The 19,985-nt window shown below is 44.9% G+C and overlaps 1 protein-coding gene across 1 annotated transcript; it reads right to left on the bottom strand.

Annotated features, from left to right (window-relative positions):
- Positions 1 to 4,637: 4,637 nt before the first annotated feature.
- GEM (GTP binding protein overexpressed in skeletal muscle) lies at positions 4,638 to 12,993 on the bottom strand. Its single transcript, NM_213579.2, has 5 exons — positions 12,875 to 12,993; positions 10,989 to 11,332; positions 8,095 to 8,171; positions 7,404 to 7,608; positions 4,638 to 5,881 (listed from the first exon to the last, which is right to left on the bottom strand). Exons 2-5 carry the CDS (start codon positions 11,320 to 11,322, stop codon positions 5,604 to 5,606), a joined length of 894 nt encoding a protein of 297 aa, NP_998744.2. The 5' UTR covers positions 11,323 to 11,332; positions 12,875 to 12,993; the 3' UTR covers positions 4,638 to 5,603.
- Positions 12,994 to 19,985: the final 6,992 nt, after the last annotated feature.

Raw genomic sequence — 19,985 nt, forward strand, 5'->3', positions numbered from 1 at the left:
TACCTTGGGTGTTACCACACACTTTGTACTGCATGAGTCCAACAAGTAGACAAGCACCAAAGAAACCAAAGAAACCTGTGTGACTACACTGAACTAGAGCAGAAGGTGACTGTGGGCAAGGAAGGAAGACAAGTCTTATCAAATATTGGTTTGTGTCTGTGGAATATCTGTCTGATGAGTCCCAGCAGTGTGCAGAGAACAACCACAGCCTGCAGTTCTGAACTGAGCAATGGCCTCTGGTGAGCCCAGATAAGACAGCTGGAGGAGGAGCTGCACATCTTACCTCCTGTGTAAGTGAAAGCATTTGCAGATCAGATGTGGAAATTATTTAAGTTGTGTGTTTAGTTCTGCAGTCTTCGGAGTTGTTGGAAGGAATGAGTTCAGAGTACACCTTTGGCGATCCAAGAATTTATTTGTCTGGGGATCTCGTCAGTAAAACACTATTAGTACTCAGAAAATCATAGAATCATTTAACTTGTAAAGACCTTCAAGATCATCAAGTCCAACTATCAGCCTGGCCTACTGAGTCCCATCCCTAAACCATCCATACATCTCTTAAATACCTCCTGGGATTGGAGTCTCTAGGCAGCCTGTTCTAAGAAATTATATGTAATGTCCAATTTAACCTGCCTGGTGCAACTTGAGACATTTTCCTCACTTTGTCACTAAGAAAATAGACCAGGACCTCCATCCTGCAACCTCCATTCAGGGAGTTATAGAGAGTGATGGGATCTCCCTTGGCCTCTTCTTCTCCAGACTAAATAGTCTCAGTTCCCTCAACTACCCCTTTCACATCCCTGTTTTCCAGTCCTGTCACCAGCTCCATTGCTCTGCTCTGCACATGCTCAAGCAACTCAGTATCCTTCTTGTAGTGAGGAGACCAAAACTGAACACAGTATTTGAGGTGAGGCCTCTTCACTTCTGCCTGCAATCACCTCTCTAGTCCAGCTGACAACACTATTTCTGATACAAGCCAGGATGCCATCAGCCTTCTTGACCACCTGAGCACACTGTTGGTTCACATTCAGCCAGCTGCCAACCAGCACCCTCAAGTCTTTTTTTGTCTGAGAACTTTCCAGTTGCTTCTCCAAGCCTATGCCACTGTATGGGTTTGTTGTGACCTAAGTGTGGGACCCAGCACTTACCCTCTCTACCATCTTCTCTCTTCTTTGAGTGCTTTCCCTAAAAAGCCTTTGTAGAGAGCAAGAAGGGTTGTCTGTGATCGTAGAGGCAATAGTGCATAGAAAACATCTGCTTCCTTCCTCTGCTGCAGCCCTCTGTAGCTCACATCATCACTGGGACTGCTGCTGTCAGGAGCCCTTCTCCCATTTGTGCCTACACTCCAAAGCAGCCCAAGAGTGATAACTGTGGTCCATGGCCTTTGAAGCTTTTGAAGGAACTGATGTTGAAAAACTTGTGTGTAAGTTAAATCCACACTGTATCTGTTGATTTTATTGCAGATGGTATTCTTTTAATTGACTAAATTGCATCAATAATTCTCCCAGATCTGAATGCACATAAAAACCTGTACATACCCAGTATCCTAACAATAACAGTTCTTTAGCATCTAGCTTCTTGCAATGCATAAGTAAATCTTGTTCCTTCTTGCAGTAAATCTGTCATGATTAAATTAATTAAAGCTGGACATGCCTCCTAGTTCTTCTGGCTGATCAGATCTGTCTTCCTAAAAAAAAGATATTTGTAAGAGCTTTTACACTATAATTGGTATTTTGCATGTTCTTAGGCTTTTTTTTTTCTCTCTCTCTCTCTATTTGTTATATTTTGTTTGGACTCTGAGTTTTGCCATTTTGGCCTCAGTGCACTCACTGCTGTGACTCACGTATTCCACAGCTACTGCCAGATCTCTGGGGCCGACACTGCAATTATTGCATTAGGACCTGTCAGTGCAGCCCTGACTTAATAAATAGGGCAGAGATTAGAACCACTGATTGATCTGTTCCATGGTTTTGGACACTTGCATCTGAGATGAACAGCGGGCCTGTGGATATTTAGGGTTCAATATGTCAGCATTTCAGATTAGATTAGTATTAATTAGACATTTTGCATACACCAGCTGCTATATATAGTGAGCATTTTGGTATTTGATAATCTGGTGGATTTGGTAAGTGCTGGGGCCATACACCAAGTGATTCGAGTAATAGAATCATAGAATCGTAGAATGGCCTGGGTTGAAAAGGACCACAATGATCATCTGGTTTCAACCCCCCTGCTATGTGCAGGGTCGCCAACCACCAGACCAGGCTGCCCAGAGCCACATCCAGCCTGGCCTTGAATGCCTGCAGGGATGGGGCATCCACAGCCTCCTTGGGCAACCTGTTCCAATGCGTCACCACCCTCTGTGTGAAAAACTTCCTCCTAATATCTAACTTAAACCTCCCCTGTCTCAGTTTAAGACCATTCCCCCTTGAGTCCTTTTCAGGTGAAACTCAATGTCCTTCAGAAGTACAGCTAAGGGACTGCAGCCCTGGGTGGGCATTCTGTCCCATCAGACAAGACTAGACCTGATCCAAAGGAAGAAAGGCCCTGAAGTGTGTGGATGCTCATCACCAGCCCTGGTACTCCACATTCAGAGATAAGAGTAACACACTCCAACACTTCAGTGAACTGAAGCAATAACTCCCTGAGGTCACGCTGCTGGTGGTGGTTCTTCACCCCATAGTTACTCCATGCTCAGAATCTCTTCCTGAAAATGCAGGACTGATCAAGAGGGTGAGTGTGAGTTGGGCTGGGATGTGCAATGTGGAGGCACCTATCCTAAGTGCTTCAGTCCTGAGGCAGCACCATGCTAAGAAGATGAACCAGTCCCAATTCAGCACCTGCCCCAGAGGACAGACCTGTAGTTCTGACTGCTCCTCTTGGCTATGGGAATGATGCAGAGATACGGCATGCTGTGTATGACCGATCCATGGCTGCTGTTGGTGGCTGCTCCACCATAGGAACAAGCATACTGCATCACCACAAGTGTCCTGCTTTTAAAATGCATCTCTAGGATTTCTGATCCAGAGAAAAGCTTGAAAACACAAAGATTATTTTAAAGGCCAATAAATAAAAAAAGACTTTATTTAAGAAAATCTTCTTTCAAAATGAAATTTTATTATTCTGAGTCAGAAGAAGGGTATGAAGACTTACTAGGTAACTCCAAGTTTTTATGATGCCTTCTATGTGTAAACCATGCTGTGAAAACAGATGGCTATACAATCAAAATGGACATTTAGATTTTCTTCAGAACCTGCTTGGGTTAGAACTGTAGGATCCATAGCCTGACAGATACAGCAACAGGCTAAGGAATTGTCCTCCTTGCATTCAGCTTCACTCTCAGGTCTTGAAAATAAACATCTGTTTGATTAGTGCCCATGAGCAGGGGCAACATTCTGATAGCTTAAAAGTTAAGAAATTTTATACTGGAGTAAGTTGTATTCTCTCGTCTGCTTCGAATCAACCTCAAATTACATGCTGACAACACAGAAGTGCTCGTTCAAAACCCAAGATCTTGTCTATTCAAAATATAATTTTCTCCTCATATCAACAACATGTTCGAAATTCAAAATTCCTTTCCAGGGAGATCTGAATGCTGCATGAGCACAGAGCCATCCTGCAGTGTGATATTTTACACCACATCAAGCTCCTTCCTTACCAGAGCATTTGGTGGATAAAAGCTGCACAGATTGAAATGTGGAAGGCAGTCTTCATCCTAGTGTGTCTCCTTTTCTTGCATTCGTCCACAATGAAAATGAGCTGCCAGGCTGCAGATCTGGCTTTTCTGAACTACCTGTGGCAAAACAGAATGACTCTACATCTACTTTATGAGGAAAGGTTGAGGGAACTGGACTTGTTTAGTTTGGAGAAGAGAGGGCTCTGGGGAGACCTCACTGTGGCCTTCCAGTACTTGAAGGGAGCGTATAAACAGAAGAGGGAACGGCTGTTTATGAGGTTGGATAGTGATAGGACAAGGGGGAATGGTTTTAAACTGAGACAGGGGAGGTTTAGGTTAGATATTAGGAGGAAGTTTTTCACACAGAGGGTGGTGACACACTGGAACAGGTTGCCCAAGGAGGCTGTGGATGCCCCATCCCTGCAGGCATTCAAGGCCAGGCTGGATGTGGCTCTGGGCAGCCTGGTCTGGTGGTTGGTGACCCTGCACATAGCAGGGGGGTTGAAACTCGATGATCATTGTGGTCCTTTTCAACCCAGGCCATTCTATGATTCTATGATCTACCTGAAACTCTGAGGTGTGCCCACATAAACCAGCATAGTCAGGAGGGAAATCTATGGTAACATCATTAAGTTCAACATAAATTGAGGATTAGGGCATCTAACTCAAAAGTTATTTAGACCCAAAAAGTGAGCAAATGATTCTGAAGTGCTTTCAGACTTAGGGGCACATATATTTTTTAAGAATGACTTATCTTTATCTTTGGCACCTCAACCCCGTTTGCACATGAGGGAGCACAAATAGGTTTGAGACTGAGGGTGATCCTTGCTTTGTGACTCTGGGTTGCTAAGTAGCCTCTGTGTTCAGAGACACAAGGAACTCTCCCTGTCCTTGTCAGGCAGCAGTCTTCCCAAGCATCCAAAATATTTTTCTCGACTTGAAAGAATTATCAGGGATTTCCCACTGAGTCTCAAAGGCAGTCATATATTTTATTTGTTTTATTACAAGGCATGTAAGTAAAAACTTGCATATCTGAAAAAAGATATTAGATAGAAAACAGTAATAAAATTAACATTATTCTTTAAGAAACTTGGTAATAAATACATTTCCCCTCAACATTAAAATGCTTGTTATTTTGCACAACAATAAATACAGCATAGCTCTGGCACAGAGAAAGGCCAAGACTGGATACAAGAAGTCCGTGTGGTTTCTTAGAAAAGCTCAGGTGATTTATAAAGGTTTGGCATCCTGCACTTGATGTACTTTGATACAGCTTGTGCTTTAATCTTATTTTGACTATGAGTTTTAAACAGGCCCCTAACATAGAAATATGAGAGGAAAAAATATTTGACTATAGGATTTTTCCTTTAAATATTTTCAAAGTAAGAGATGTGTAAACTCATTGAAACCAATCCTCGAAATAATAAAAAGAAGTGTTCTGGTGGCTATTCTACAACAATGCATATTTTCAGCTGTGGGTGCTCAAGCCTGACCAGCCAATTGGCGAGGGATCAACGCCTGGTCAGTTCCTCAATTCTTTACACAATTTTCAGAAAAGAAAATAAAAATAAAAGAGTAATTACAGTGAGAAAGAGTAAAGAGTGTAGTATTCACTTCCCAAGTCATGACAGTTTGAGGTTCTTAAGCTATTATCCAAAGGTGAGTGGAGAAGAAATAGGTATATTCCGGAATGCTTTCCCAGCACAATTTCGGATCATTCTGGTTTATACTTTTCTTACAAAACTAAAACAAAGAAAATGAAAGAGAGATATTTCCATGCACTGTGCTGTTCTTATGTCAGCACGTATCATCACGATCACAACTGTGAATCTAAGTCATTTTCATAGCCCAATCTAATATAGATTATTTCCCACAACATAGTTCGATAATGTCCACAAAATGCCACAAGCTCTGGCAGAGTCCAAAGTTCTTAAAGTACCGATAGGTCATGACAAGACTTGGACTTGAGTTTGAAGGCCATATTCTTGTTGTTCTTGGCAACTATTTTGCCCCAAAACCGCCTGGCTTTCTTCGGGATGCTCTCCCTCCGTTTCTGGTAAGCCAGCCGCTTCTCGTTCTTTTCCTTGCTGTCCCTCCTGAGCCGCACTTGCCTCACGATGCCTTCAAAGAGCTCTTTCACATTGTGCTGCACGGCTGCTGAGGTCTCGATGAACTTGCAGTCAAACACAACGGCGCACGCTCGGCCCTCTGCAAAATCACAACAGGGATACATCATGAGATGCCATGAACCAGGGAGGGAAGCAATACGGCTGTGGGCTGTCACAAGGGGGGGAGCCAGTGGCACCAGGGGAATTCCTCGAGCCTAATATAGCCACAGCTAAGTCTTTAATCATCTAATGCTGCCTGGTAGGCCATGATTCATCTGCTCTGTGTCGCAATCCCCTGGCAGCAAGGGGGGCCAATCTCCTGGAGAAGGCTGGTTCTCACCGTTTGGCTGTGAAGGGAAGGAGCTGGCTGACATGCACTGACAGAGGGGGTGGAGAGGTCAGCCATGACTCAAAATCACCTGGTCACCATACGAGCAGACTCCCACAAGTCACGTTAAAGGGTGACGGCAGTGCCCCTCATGAGCCCAGCACGGCTCTCATTACTGCAGGAGGCAGGGCCCAAGCCCCCTCTGTAGGCCATGTGTACAATCCAGGGTCTTCAAACAATACCAGACTTGGTGTGAACAGACAGAAGTACCAAATCCTTAAAGGCAGAACTATGCCCATAACTTCAGAGGTACAGCTGAAATCACAGTTCTTATCTCAAACTGCTTAAGTTTAAACCAGCCCCGGCAGATGTCTTTAACATGCAAGCCAGTTCATGCTGTCTGATGAGCTACCTCTGTTCAGATCCTTCACATAGAGCAACCTTGACAGCAACCAGAGGAAATGCACCTATCCCAGTGAAACAAAAGTCTAGATCAACTGGGAAATAGACAGGATAGCTGGGGAGAGAAGAAAATGCTGAGCCAAGAAACCCAGGTTTCCTATGTGCTCTTGCCAAGAAGAGATTATCTAATGAGGTACCATGTGTTATGTTACCTAAACCTCGAGGAAGTCTGCATAAGAAGAGATTCTACTGACTGAAAAGCTTGAGGGTCAGCAGTAGCTTCCCCAGATATCTTTCTATTCCTATTTATGGGCTTAGGACTCCTCAGGCTTTGGGAGCATGGCACAAGCTTTTTACTCATTTACATGTAGCATGGCTGCTTTAGCATCTCAGAGCAAGACACCAAGCAGATCTCTCCTAAAAGACTGTGCAGCACCTGCCCAGGCCAGTGAAATGAATGGTGAAAGAGAATTTTAATTCATCAGGAAGTAAAACTTCAGATAAGAGGAGGACCTGGTAAAACTAGAAGATAATCTTTGGCAGCAGGATAAAGAGGTTATGCATAACCATACATTGGAAACCTAAGCTGCTCCCATCTCCCAGCACATTCTCAATCTGCAGTGGTCTTACATGAGGAGCTGGAAAGGAAGAAATTCAAGCTGTTTTTATGATGGAGTTTAAATTTGGGAAAGAGATTGTCTGACATGTAGCTAGTGGAGACTTAAAGACTTGGCAGACCTTTCCCAGTCCTCTGTCCACTCTTTCAGGCCTCTGTTTTACTGTTCTTTTGTTGCCTGGTCCTGATCACAGTGTACTCCGTCCATTGTAATATTCAACAGCTATTGTATGGCTCTTATGCTTACAAAGTTTTTATCCTCATCACTTTCCTTACCTGCTACTGAAACTTCGCGGCACCTGACAAGGTCACTTTTGTTGCCAACCAAAATAATAGGAATATCTTCTTTCTGCCGAGCCCTGCGGAGCTGTATTCTGAGTTCAGAAGCTTTCTCAAAGCTTGCTCGGTCTGTGATGGAGTAGACAATCAAGTAGGCATCTCCCACTTTCATGCAGTGGTCTCGAATCCATTCTCCTTCACGCTGTTCAAAGCAAACAGTCAGACGTTGTTATGCCCAGGACAGATTTTGCTTAGAAAATATAACATCGGAGAATCTAAACACATTCCTGTTGTAACTGCACTGGATATGGTTTGAATCACAGTTGTACTAAAAGCAATTCCAAAGTGGTGACCACATGAATACTTCAGCATAAAGGAGGGTGAAATTTGCCCCTGATAATTCATTATACTGGATTTAGATTGGGATGAACACTGTTTGGAAAATGGCTTGAATGTTTTGTTTTATCATAAAAAAAAATGAAGGTTTGTTCTTCTCAGGCTCACACTACAGAGCTGCTAGACGTGCTTGGTTTGCTACGGGGAAGATATTGATCCTGTATTTTTCCTGATGCTGAATTATAGAAAAATATGTTTTCTTTCCCAAAAGATAACTACTTTTTATACTAGCCCTCATTCATATGTACTTTTCTTTTGGCATTTGACTAGTATATATAAATAAATGCTGTACCTTGTTATCCCACATGTCAAGCAGTACAATGGTTGCACTCTCCCCATCCACCATCAGCGTTCTTTCATACGTGTCTTCTGTAAGTAAAAAGTAGAAATGTTGGCAACATATTATTTTGTGACATCACGTACATTATAAAAAAACAAATAGCTTACTAAGTATAATTTTTTCACAGTTCAAGTTAGTGAGCCAAGTTTCGTGCTGGCTCATGTTCAGTTCTTTCCACATTTCCATCAGCACTAAACCTGCCTTCTGTTCATTACTGGTTGTCTACTTTCCATGATATATGAAGGAGACAGAAAGATCAGAAAATGAGATGTTCGTTATTAGGGTTGATATTGTCTTTATCTTATGTGAGAGAGAAAATAGCACCAGTGGAAGAAATAACCAAAGGCTGAACATTTGCCCCACGGGAGCAGCAGAGTCCAGCGAGGCTGAGTAATGGAAAATATTTGCTTTCACTTTAGCAGGGACAGTTTACGGGTGAACAGTCACTGCTGCTGAGAGCAATACAGCTAACAGCCCACCAAGCAAAGGGGGCAGGGTTTTGTGAGACAGGAGCTGTTGAGTTTTAGAGACTGAAATGATTGCTGCATCCCATTTCTTTCCCATTTCACAGTTTCCCACATTACCTTTGATGTCAAAAGGCAAAGCAGTCAACAAACCACAGCAGTTATTTATTTTGCACTGAAACCAAAACGACCCGTATCTTGATTATAAATGCCGCATGACTAAGTTCTGCCTAGATCTGGAGGGGCTGTTCCCACTCAATCACAATCAATCCTTGCTGTGAAATTCTCAGTCTAGTTTCCACTTCAAGTACTAATCCTTCTCCCCCCCCAGATCCAAGGACATTTGGATGAGTAGTATAAAGCTTGAATCCCCTTCTAGTCTTGTGTTGCCAGCCAGTGAAAGATGCTGGGCTTAGGGTTTCTCAGTGTACTACACCTTTCTGTGCACTGTCTGAGGAGTCTGTTCTAGCCATGCTTGTAGATAGGACTGTGCCTTAACTCCTGCCTCATACAGTTTCTTCTGGGTATTAGTGGAGTGAACTTTTCCCCAAATTGTAATCACGGGCTTTCCTCGAAGCCAGGAATCTACAACCATGCAAAAGACTCAACCAAAAATATTCTATATTTAAAATAAAATCAAACTTTGTAAACAAGAGCACAGGCTTGACACAGCTTAAAATGGAAGGATTTGAAGTACAAAGCTAATCAAGAGGAGCATCTGCGTTCATGAGTTAGATGAATCCTATAGCTAGTTGCAAAAGTAATCCCTCAGAGCAGCTGTATTCCCACTGTGAATTGGCTGTCCTGAAACCATAATCTCTTGCAATAATATTTCCAGTTTGTGAGCTCAAGTTTGGAGAATAGTTTCTTTGACTGATCAAGCATTGCCATGCGAACAAGATCCATCTGCACCAGAGGACAACATTTAGAGGACTACTTTTTTGTTCTCTGTGACACGGGGAGAGGTTACAAGTACGTAACCACGCTACTCGAAAATGTTCTGCACCTGATCTGAGAATCATGGAATCATGGAATCTTTTGAGTTGGAAGGGACCTTTAAAGGCCATCTGCTCCAACTCCCTTGCCATGAACAGGGACACCTACAGCTGCCCCCTCCAGCCTGACCTTGGGTGTCTCCAGGGACAGGGAATCCACCACCTCTCTGGGCAACCTATAACAGTGCCTCAGGTGGTCATACTCAGAAATTATTTGCACTTTGGACAACCCAATAGGACTTCAGTAGGATATAAAACAGACTGAAAGTGAGCAATTAGTTCATCTCATGCTTATTTTGAAGTTGACATTAAAAAAGGAGAAATACAACAGCAGATTTTCTGATACTTCCATAAAGCTGGCCTTGAAAACTTGTCATGGCTATACTCCAAGCAATAGTGCTGGAAGTGCAAATGAAGGAAGAATCCATAGTGCTTCTCATGAAGGAGAAGGAAACCATCTGACAAGGATGTGCAAAGTAAATCCTGGCATAAGAACAAGAAAAGCTGTCCCATCTATGCTCCACTGAAGGCTGGAAATAAAGCTCAGAAACCCTCCGTGCTGGCATGGGCACCAGCACAACAGGAACAGATAGAGAAGTGCCCTGTGTGCTGAATAGCAAAACCAGACGCCCAAGATGACAACACCTGTGTCTATTGGACCACAGCAGGCTTCCATCACTGCATGACCCTTCTCCCACAGCACCTTGCTCACACAGTATGCCTCATGGCTGGGTGCTACAGCCTCACCTTCTGCACTGACTAGTCTTTGGGACTAAGGAAGGTTTCAAAATCCTCACTAACACAGAGGAACATGAAATGAGGGGTAGTCATGTTTTGCTCAGACTCCCTACAGCCTATGCTGACACAACATATTTATATGTAAGGCTGAGATGACATATAATGGCAAATGTTTTGGAGAATTGGACAGGGCTTTTTTATTTTTCATGACATATTATTTCTTTCATTACATGTTATTTCTCAAGCATTACATTCTTGTGGACCACAAGGAAAGGTCCTTGTTTTTCTCTGCCCTATAGAAAGCTGCAGGATGGCCCTGTGGAGCCTGTGGTGACACAAGAGTTGGACCAGAATGAATGCTGAATGGCAGCTTCCAGCAGGTTCTCTAAAATAAAAGAGCATGAGAGTCTGTATTGCTCCCTTTCAGAGGCTTTGGGTTGTTATTAGAGAGTATCATCCTCTTTGTAGCTTATTTTGCTCATTCTTGTTTTCTTAAGAGAGATGCATGCGTTGGAATTGGTTTTGACAATCAGATCCAGATGTTTGCTACGACAATTTTAGATTAAATGACCTTTCTGATTTTCCATGCCAATTTCTGCTGCCATGGCTGATGGCAAACAAACACAGACCCCAGAGCATAGTGACCTACCTCCCAGCACCTCGCAGTCGCTGTCAATGCTGTCGTGTACCCCTGCAAAGATGTTGGCCAGTGACGACTTGCCCACACCTTGCTCCCCAATCAGCACCACTCTGTAGCAGTTGCTGCAGGACTCAGAGGAGATGACAGAGTCAGATGACTCTGAGGACCAGCTCCTTCTGTAGTATTCGTCAGGGCTGATGGTGTATCTCTTCTGCACATTGTACTCGTTGGAGTCCTTCTGGACCAGCAGGTTCTTCCCATCAGCGGGGATGCTCCATCGCTGCTGCTGCTGCTGCAGGCTGCTGTGGTGGGTGCGACGCATGGTAACGTTGTTGAGGGTCATTTTTTTACCCCTGGTGAGAAATATGGAAGCCACACACTTTATCCACAAAATACTTACAAACGCACCAACACCTTATTAACTGAAGGCAGCAGGTCCTGCTCTTCTACAGGGATCCAACAACAGAAAAAGAGGAGACTTCACACTCTTTTACAGTTGCTAGTACGCAAAGAAATATTTCTAGCCAGTGAGTCAGAGGCTTTTTCCTGGGGATGATACCACCCATATACTAATCCTATCTGTCTTTAGCCTGTACACGCTTCCTGCAGTGCTAAGTGCACGGGCAGGGAAGCACTCAGCAGAGCTCGCAGACGGCTGCATCCCCAGCAAGAAATTGGCAGCAGCTGCAGGCACTGCTCCCTGCCCTCCTGCCTCCTGGGGCAAGCAGAGGGACCCATCCCAGGTACCTCAAACTCACAAGCTTACACAGCTCTCATAGGAGAGGAAAGCCGTTCAAGCAAGCACATGGTTTTCTCATCTATGTCAGGACAAGCTTCAAACAGTGGGTTTCTGGCTGCTAAAAGGGACACAACCATGTCCAATGACTTTTCAGAGGAGATACAGGTTCAAGCCATTACAGAAGGTGGCACTGGCAGAATAAGCTCATAAATTTACAAACACTAAGTCAGCAACTTCATTGATTAATAGGTTAGCTCTTCCAACCTTAGCATGGTCCCTAATTACATTTAAATCAGCAAACTCAATTTTGCCTGGGTTGGAGGCAGAGGACAGTGATGTCATTCTCATGGGCCACCAGCTACCATTTTTAGGAAGGTTACTTAGACACATTCCAATTCTCAGAGCAATGGTTATTCGGACATTTTGCTTTTTGGAGTATATCTGAAGTTTATCAGCTCTCTTCTCCATGTCAGTAGGCAGGAGAGCTGCCCACGAAATGAATAATAAGCAGTGAATGAAAATAAGCGCAGCAACACATAAGAACAACATGCACAGATCACTGGTCCTTTTCACACAAAGCTATCTGAAAAGTTCTTAGAATGAATGTAGATCAGGCTGGAGAATAAGCAGACCAAAACCTCTTTCTGTCTGAACTTATTACAGCACTCGCAGCATTTTCTCTGTGGCACACAGTGCTTAGTGGCAAAACTAGATTGCCTGCACAGTCGCAGATGCAATAACTTTGCCAACAAGAAATAGAGCTGACAAGAAACTAGGCAGCAAGCAAAGCCTGCTTCACAAGGTCAAATATTAACCGCAGTTTGATTTACGATGCATTACTTTCTTTCAGTTTCCCCACCAGATGAGAAAGGGCGATTCCAATTCAGTCAGATATCAGAGCCTAAACAAATGATGACCATCAATAAACAACCACTGAACAGTCCCAGTCATGAACGTGTCATGATTTCTTCCCTAGCAAGGTATCATCCTTCGTTAAACAAACCCTCAGGAGACAAACACTTCTAAGTCACCACTGCACGCCGCAGTGCCAGCCCAGGTTTGATGGCACGCACTGCACTTAGCTGTGTGGGTCTACAAAGCCACAACAAACCCCACGGACACACAACCCAAGGCACTGTGGCCAGAGCTGCCTTACTTGTGTGCGACCGTCCGCGCCGTCAGCTCCGGGTTCGCGCTGCCCTCCGCTCCGTGGGCTGTGCTACACTGAGCTGCTCTGCCTGAGTAAATCCCCTCCCGCTTACGGGCTGCCTCTTTAATTCCTTCTCAGCGAACCTGGTTTATATTAAGCCCATCTGATCGGAGACAGGGCTTTTCCGTGACGTGGTTGGCCTTTCCATCCAACAGCCAGCCCCCCAGCTGGGAGGAAGCAGACATGCAGAAAAGCAAAAACTTACAAACAGCCTCAAAACACTTACTTGAAATCATATGATTGTCTTCGTGCTGCCAGTAAAATAAACACATTTGGGTCTTACATGAGGAAAACAGGCAAGTGGAAAAATTAAAAAATAACCACGTCCTTCCATCTCACTGAGTTCTGCATTCAAATGCCAGTAGGACTAATGATGTCGTTAAAACTACATGTTTCATCAATGCATAAAATGCAGTAAATGTGCTATGCTCTCTGTCTGCAAAATGCAGCTAACTCCCCACTGGACAAGAGGTTTTTTTGTAATAAAAAAGCATGAATATTATTCTGTTGGGGTTTTTTTTGTCTTTTAAAGGGATCCAAAACATACAATCCTATTTTTTCCGTCACCTTCCAAGTCTCTGCCCAGCCATCTCCCACCTCTTGCTGTAGCACTCAACCTGCAAGGGCTCAACAGAACAGCTGCCCGCAGACTGAGTGCTGCTCCAGCTGGAAGCTGGCAAAGACAGATGTGAATTAGGGAGCACAGAGCCTGGGCAGCACAGTGCCCATTCCGTCTGTAGTTTATTAGGAGAGATGGCTGTACAGTGTATGTGCCACAAAGCATGTGCCTGCTCCTCAAATGGTGACATTTCTAACAGCGTGTGTGCAAATTCCATCTTGATTAACAGAGCAGAGTAAAAAACCTCCACAAAACACTCGGTAGGGATACCATCAGTTATACAGAGGTCTAGAGACATCTCTTACTGTTTTTCCTTACTTTTGCAATTTCCTAGTTATTCTACTGGTCCCCCAACCAACCAGTGACTGCCCTTCTTGTTCTGTACTTAGGAAGTCTGAACAGCTTTGTTTCTGAGCCGGGAAAATAGTGTTTCATTTCATGATGGCTTCCCCTGGCAGCTGAGCTTCAGCATCAGTGCTGTGCAGGGTGGGACACCCCTTCCCGTGGTGCTGCCTGGCACTCATGTCACAGACTTCTGCATTTTCATGTCTCACTTAAGCCTTGTCCAATGGATTGTATTTCCTGTGATAAAGCAGACCTTTATCCTTTCTTCCCTTCTTCCACTGAGATATGCCTGCTTTCTCTCCCCTTCAGCTCTGTTGCACTTCTGCATCTTTCATGAGGATTTTCGGGGATCTTCTGAGCCCATCCTCAAAGGGCCAAGAGCCTTTCCCAAAGTCACACACTCAGCTGTGCACAGAAAGTACTTACTGAGATGTACTGAGGGGAGACTTGAACCAAACTGTGCCCTGATTTTGGATCACCTGTGTTTGGCAGCAGCTGCCCTGGCTCCAAGCCCTGCACCTCTGCGTAGGATGCACACGGCAGCTGTTTGTGCTCACTGTACAGCACAGCAAAACACAGCACAGCCTCCGTCAGGGAATGTTTATGGCAAGGCCACTGGGTCTCAAAACAGAGCACTTTGCTCTCGTGCTGTTGGCACACCAAGCTCTGAAGTTACTCCTCCTTTATACAGAATGTTCAAAACGATGTAGGGGAGCGGATGGCTGCAGAGCTGCGTGTTGCACCCTCAAGGGGTTCGAGTTCTCTTTATGTTGCCTGTCACTTGTCACCTCCTATGGAAATGCAAAACCTGTCCATCACAGGGCTGCAGAGATTTATGGCCAGTTGGATGCCAGAAGAACCAAACCGTAGGCTCTAACGTCTCACCCAAGTGTTTAACTTGCATTATGGCAGAAAGCACAGACAGCGGAAATAAATCACAGTCAGAAAAGGCTTTGCGTTTAGTTATGGCTAGTGTTAGATCAGGAATTGCCAGACATCATCTTGTGCGTCGTCTTCATAGAATTCAAGGTAGAGAAAACACAGTTCTCCGGTGATCCCACAATATATGCCCTGTTATTTGCTTACCAGGGATCAGAGCAGGTTAATTAATGAATCGTGAATGGAGCCCTACCCAATGAGGGTATGGCTCCATACCATGACCATGGGCTTGCGTTTCCAAACACAGCTCCACAGACTGATGCAGGGCTTTATGGTCCTGAACTGCCTTGTCCTCTCTTTGCCCATCAACATTTCTGCAACAAAAACCGCCTGAGACACAGCACAAGAAGAGAAAAACCATAAACCCAGGTGCTGTCATAAAAACACGAGGGTTTGGATGCTGCTGGCTGGTGCAATATTAAACACAGAGTGATCTCACATTTGAATACTATCCATTCTGTGCTTCAATAATCAGGTCCTAAAGGAACGCTCCCTGCAGGATGAAGTAAACTTCTGACTGTCACCTCTCTGTCCACTAACAGTTTGACCAGGTGGTGCTCATTGCAATTAGGCAGGAATTTTCCATCAGATATAGAACAGGATTGCTTTATAGCTGGTACTTAACTAGCTACTTCATATTTATGTACATGAAGGCAAAAGTAGCTCCTCAAATCACCATCTAGTGTGAGGGTGGTGCTTAGAGCATGTCTGAATCAGCTCGGAGGAGGAGGGAAATGCAAGGGGGGAAAATGTTTAGAAAAGCAAGGAGAGCAAAATTCAGATTTATTTTACTAAAAATTGAGTGCTGTGTCTGAAAGAACACTTGTTTCCTATAATTCAGCAGAAGAGTATATCTTCAGTTTTCCTTTTAGAGGATCTGATTTAGTAGTCCGCATTCCCAATAGTTAGTTGCTTGCAAAGGCGGATCCAGTCCACCACCCTCCCCACCATAGCAGTGTGCTACATTTTTCTGCACTTCTCACATCCATCAGTGTTGGCTGGCCTCTTGGAAACCCTCAGTCCCTCAGGAGCACAAGCTACCAGCTCTGCAACAGACAGAAATGTTTTGGAGCATAGGCATAATGCTGGGCAGGACAGTGCAGACCCAGTAGGTACCCACCGGTACTGCAAAGCTCATGGGCCTGCTCCTGTGTCACCATCCGTTTCTGCAGCACAGGCAGCCACAGGCAGCTCGCTGAGCAACCGTCATAGAAAAGGGAAAAATATACGCATAGTGAAGCTGAATTAGGCCCACAGCAATGGGACTGGTGGCTTATGTACAGTAGCTCATGCCTCCAGCTCTGCCTTTGGCTTTCCTGCTTCAGTCCAATGGCTGGGTGAGAAGTTTCAGAACAAGCGAGAGAGGTAGCATGGAGAAAGTATGCTGAAAATTGGAGATATGAGGAAGGTAAATGAAGGATTGCATGCACAGGGAGAACTGCTGAGGATCTTTAACGGGAAAGGGGAGAAAAGGTCAGAAATTAAGGAATAATAAAACTTTGATTTACTTAACTGGAAACAGAATCAAAGAAGTATGCTCCTGAAAGTGCTCCCCCACCTCAAAAATGCTTAACAAAAGAGCCACTGCCCCGCACAGAGGAGCAGACTTGGTAGTCTCCACTCCCAGCAGTTGCTTGCAAAGGGTACTGAATTTGTTCTGTCACCTTCTTTTCTCCTACACCACAGCAGACTTTTACAGTCCTACAACTGATTGCTAAAAACAGAATGCAATCCTCTGATGACGGAGCACAAGGACGGGGAGGAGACCCAATATGTTCTCGTGTGCAAGAAGGTTGTAAGGCTGGCATTAGAGCTGTCACGGAATAGGATTGCCTTTAATCAGCTGCCTCATTAGGAAACCCCTCTTTAGTCTATTACTTGCAGATAATCTGGATTCTGATGTTCCAAAAGAAAGGTGTGTTCCATATCTGTACTCAGCAGAGCTTTTATAACTGCAACTGGTGACCAAAAGGTATTTTCCCATTAGTGCATTAAAGTGGCACAGTCAAAATACTAAGCAAAGAGTGAAAAATGTAGAGCCAAAGGAAGCAATGCAGATAGGCTCATAATAAATGACAGGTTGCTTTTTGGTCTCATTAACTGGAGAGAATAAGAAGCACAACAGCAACAGTTAAAACAAGCATCAGCCATGGGAAGAAAAAACAACAATAACAAAGAGTAAATGGTGAATCGTTTCAGTAAGAGTTAGAAAAGGGAGTGCTGATTTCCCACCCACGCTTTCAGTGACGTTAAAGAATTCTGCTGATAACTGTCCAGGGAGCGTGCTGAAGTCGTGCCTGACATAAATACGTGTGCTTTTCAAGTGGAATCAATGCAAATGTTTTTTAAAAAAAATCATAAAATGCTAATAATAGTAGGACGTGATTTAGCCATAAATGTTCTTCGAATGCAGAGCTAAAAAAGTCTTCAGAGGAGTGGTACCAGCACAGCCCGTGTTCTGCAGCTGGGATCTTTGCTGCCCATTGCAGTCCTCAGCTGAGTCTGGCTCATAGTGATGGTCTCCACTTCAGCTGCTGGAGTCACGGTTTTCCATAACAAATCCCTCTTGCTTTTATAGTAGAAAATCACGGTGGTATTTAGCGATTGGTAATTCTGCATCAGCAAACCATAGCTTGGAAACTTCGTCAGAATAGTCTGGGCCTCTGATCATCGGAGCTGCTGAATAGAAACCCACAAAAAGCTGTTTTGATCCAACCGCAAGTGCAGCCAACAGTGACTACTGAGACTGAGGGCAGCTGGGTCGGCAGCTGGGCCATACTGTTTGAACTCCCACAGAAATATGAAGAAAGGTCTCAAAAGCCTGACGGTACCTCAAAAGCTTTCCATGTGATGGTCAGTGCTTGGCTTGCAGGTCCCCAAGCTCAACGTTTGACAAAAAACAGAGCTGTATGATCAGAGGCCTCCCCGCAGTTGGTCCCTCACTTTCCAGGGAGGTTTGCTCCAGCTATCATCACTGCCTGTCAGCTTTTATTGCCATTTTCTCCAGTTCTCCATGCATGGACACACATTCACCAGCTATCATCCACCAGTTTGCTTTCTGATTGTGTTTATCTATGTGATAACTCTGCCCAGAGCGGGAAAGGAGACACATTTCCCATGCATGCCGATTTGCTTTGCTTTACAACCCACATAAACATTGGATTGTGAAACTCCTCCTGATCTCTTGCCAGTGGAGCCCGTTATCTGGGTGCAGGACTCCCGGCTACATGGTACACAGCTATTGCCTGGGTAGCATCACTGATTGCCCTGGGGGCTGCAGTGGGGTTCTGGGTCTAATGGGAAGTGAGAGGAGCCCTGGCAGAGGCAGGAAAGTCAGGAGGTACCTCAAGTACTACACACAGTTTAGGCACCACAATATAAGAAGGATGTAGAACTATCACAGAATGTCCAAAGGAGGGTTACAAAGGGGTGAAGGGTCCCAGGGTGAGGTGTGCGAGGAGTGGCTGAGGTACAGCTCTGGTCCATCCTGCCCTCACAGCAGCTTTGACTTGAGAAAGGGTGGTGACCCCTGGTTCAGGTGCAGGTGACACATGGCTGAATTCAGCCTGTGTGGACAAGAGGCCATGGGTGCTCAATGGAGCACGTTAGGTTCCTCTGAGCACCAGGAAGCACTGCTGTGTTGTGCAGTGCTGGAGCATTGGCACAGGTTGTCCAGAGGCTGTGGGGTCTCCTCCTTGAACACCTCCTTGGAAGCCACCTGGCCATGGGCCTGGGTCCTCTACTCTGGGTGTCCCTGCAGGAGCAGGGATTAGGCCAAAGCAAGATCATGCAAATCATGGAATCAAGATCAAGGAATATGGCGACTGGGTATCTTAACCCTCCCTTATTCTCTGTTTATTGCATAGGAGATCAGCAGCAACAAAACCACAGCTAAATATGGTCTGCTGAGAGGGATGCAACAGCGCTCTGCTCTCTGCATTTACAGTTCTGTCTTGCCAGTGCCACCGGTTCAGCACAGCTGTGCCGTTGCTGCACCAGCACCTCGTGAAGTGATGCTTCACATGATGGCTCAGTGATTCACCGCCTTGTTTGGATTTTCTGGCTCCCGGCTCGTGTTTATCAGCAATACACACTCACTCCCCAGCATCAGAATGTAAGCGGGTTGGAGCCGGACAAAATGCCTTTTAGGAAGATGCTGTATACAGTCAGGCATAATTAATGTCTATTTATTTGAACAATGGCACCTCTTTTATTTACACAGCTTTACTCTGCTGTCTTTCAGCATGCACTTTTCACTTTTCCAAAAGAAAAGAAAGAAAAAAGGGAAAATATTGCTGCCGTTTTCTCTTTGAAGATCAAATTCTTCATCTCTGTTAATACTGTTATGTGACATGACAACTGAGTGCCAGGCCCCAGGTAGGATTAATTACCCCTCATTTAAAGCAGACGTGTTGCTCCCCAAAGGGAACAAAGCAGAGTTAAGCAGGGACCTCTGGGATGATTCATCCCATAGAGGCCATGTGAATCACCCTTGGAGATGCATCTCTCCCCAGTGACACAGGCAACCTGGGGAGATGAGTCTCTGCACTCACATGAGCCTTCACTGCATGAAGGTCTTACAGACAAGTGAGATAAGCCAGCATCTAACAGATCAGCATATAAGTTCTACCTGTGTGTTTGCAGATGTACAACAGGTGGGGCAGAGTTTAAGATACGCTCACTACACAGGCAACGCTGAATAAAAGTATTCTGCTGTGGTACTGGAGGTGCTCAGATGCACAAGAAGAATGGCCAGAAAGGTGGAGAAACCACTACATGTGTTATGATCAGCGTGGATGTCAGTAGGGGTCCGCCTCCAGTAGCCACTGGGACACTTCTGGGCGGGAATCACTTCTGTCACCATTCACATGGGCTGATCACCAGCTGCTGGCTTTTCACATCCCTTGACATCTGGCAGCACAGCTTGTGGTGACTGAGAGCTTTCTGCTCTGCTTCTGCAGGCCAGCACGTGCTGGCAGTGAGTGCCACCGTGCCCCTCTGCACGAAGCCCTGTGCTGGTGCCCATCAGCAGCAGGAACACTTAGCACACAGAGCTTCACAAGAAGCCCTCACTGAAATATGAGCAATGAGTGTTGTACACAGAGAGAACACTGCAGGGAACAGAGTGCACACAAATCCGTGCCTCCGGAGGAA

Source organism: Gallus gallus, chromosome 2 (assembly GCF_016699485.2).
Source record: "Gallus gallus isolate bGalGal1 chromosome 2, bGalGal1.mat.broiler.GRCg7b, whole genome shotgun sequence".
NCBI lineage: Eukaryota > Metazoa > Chordata > Aves > Galliformes > Phasianidae > Gallus > Gallus gallus.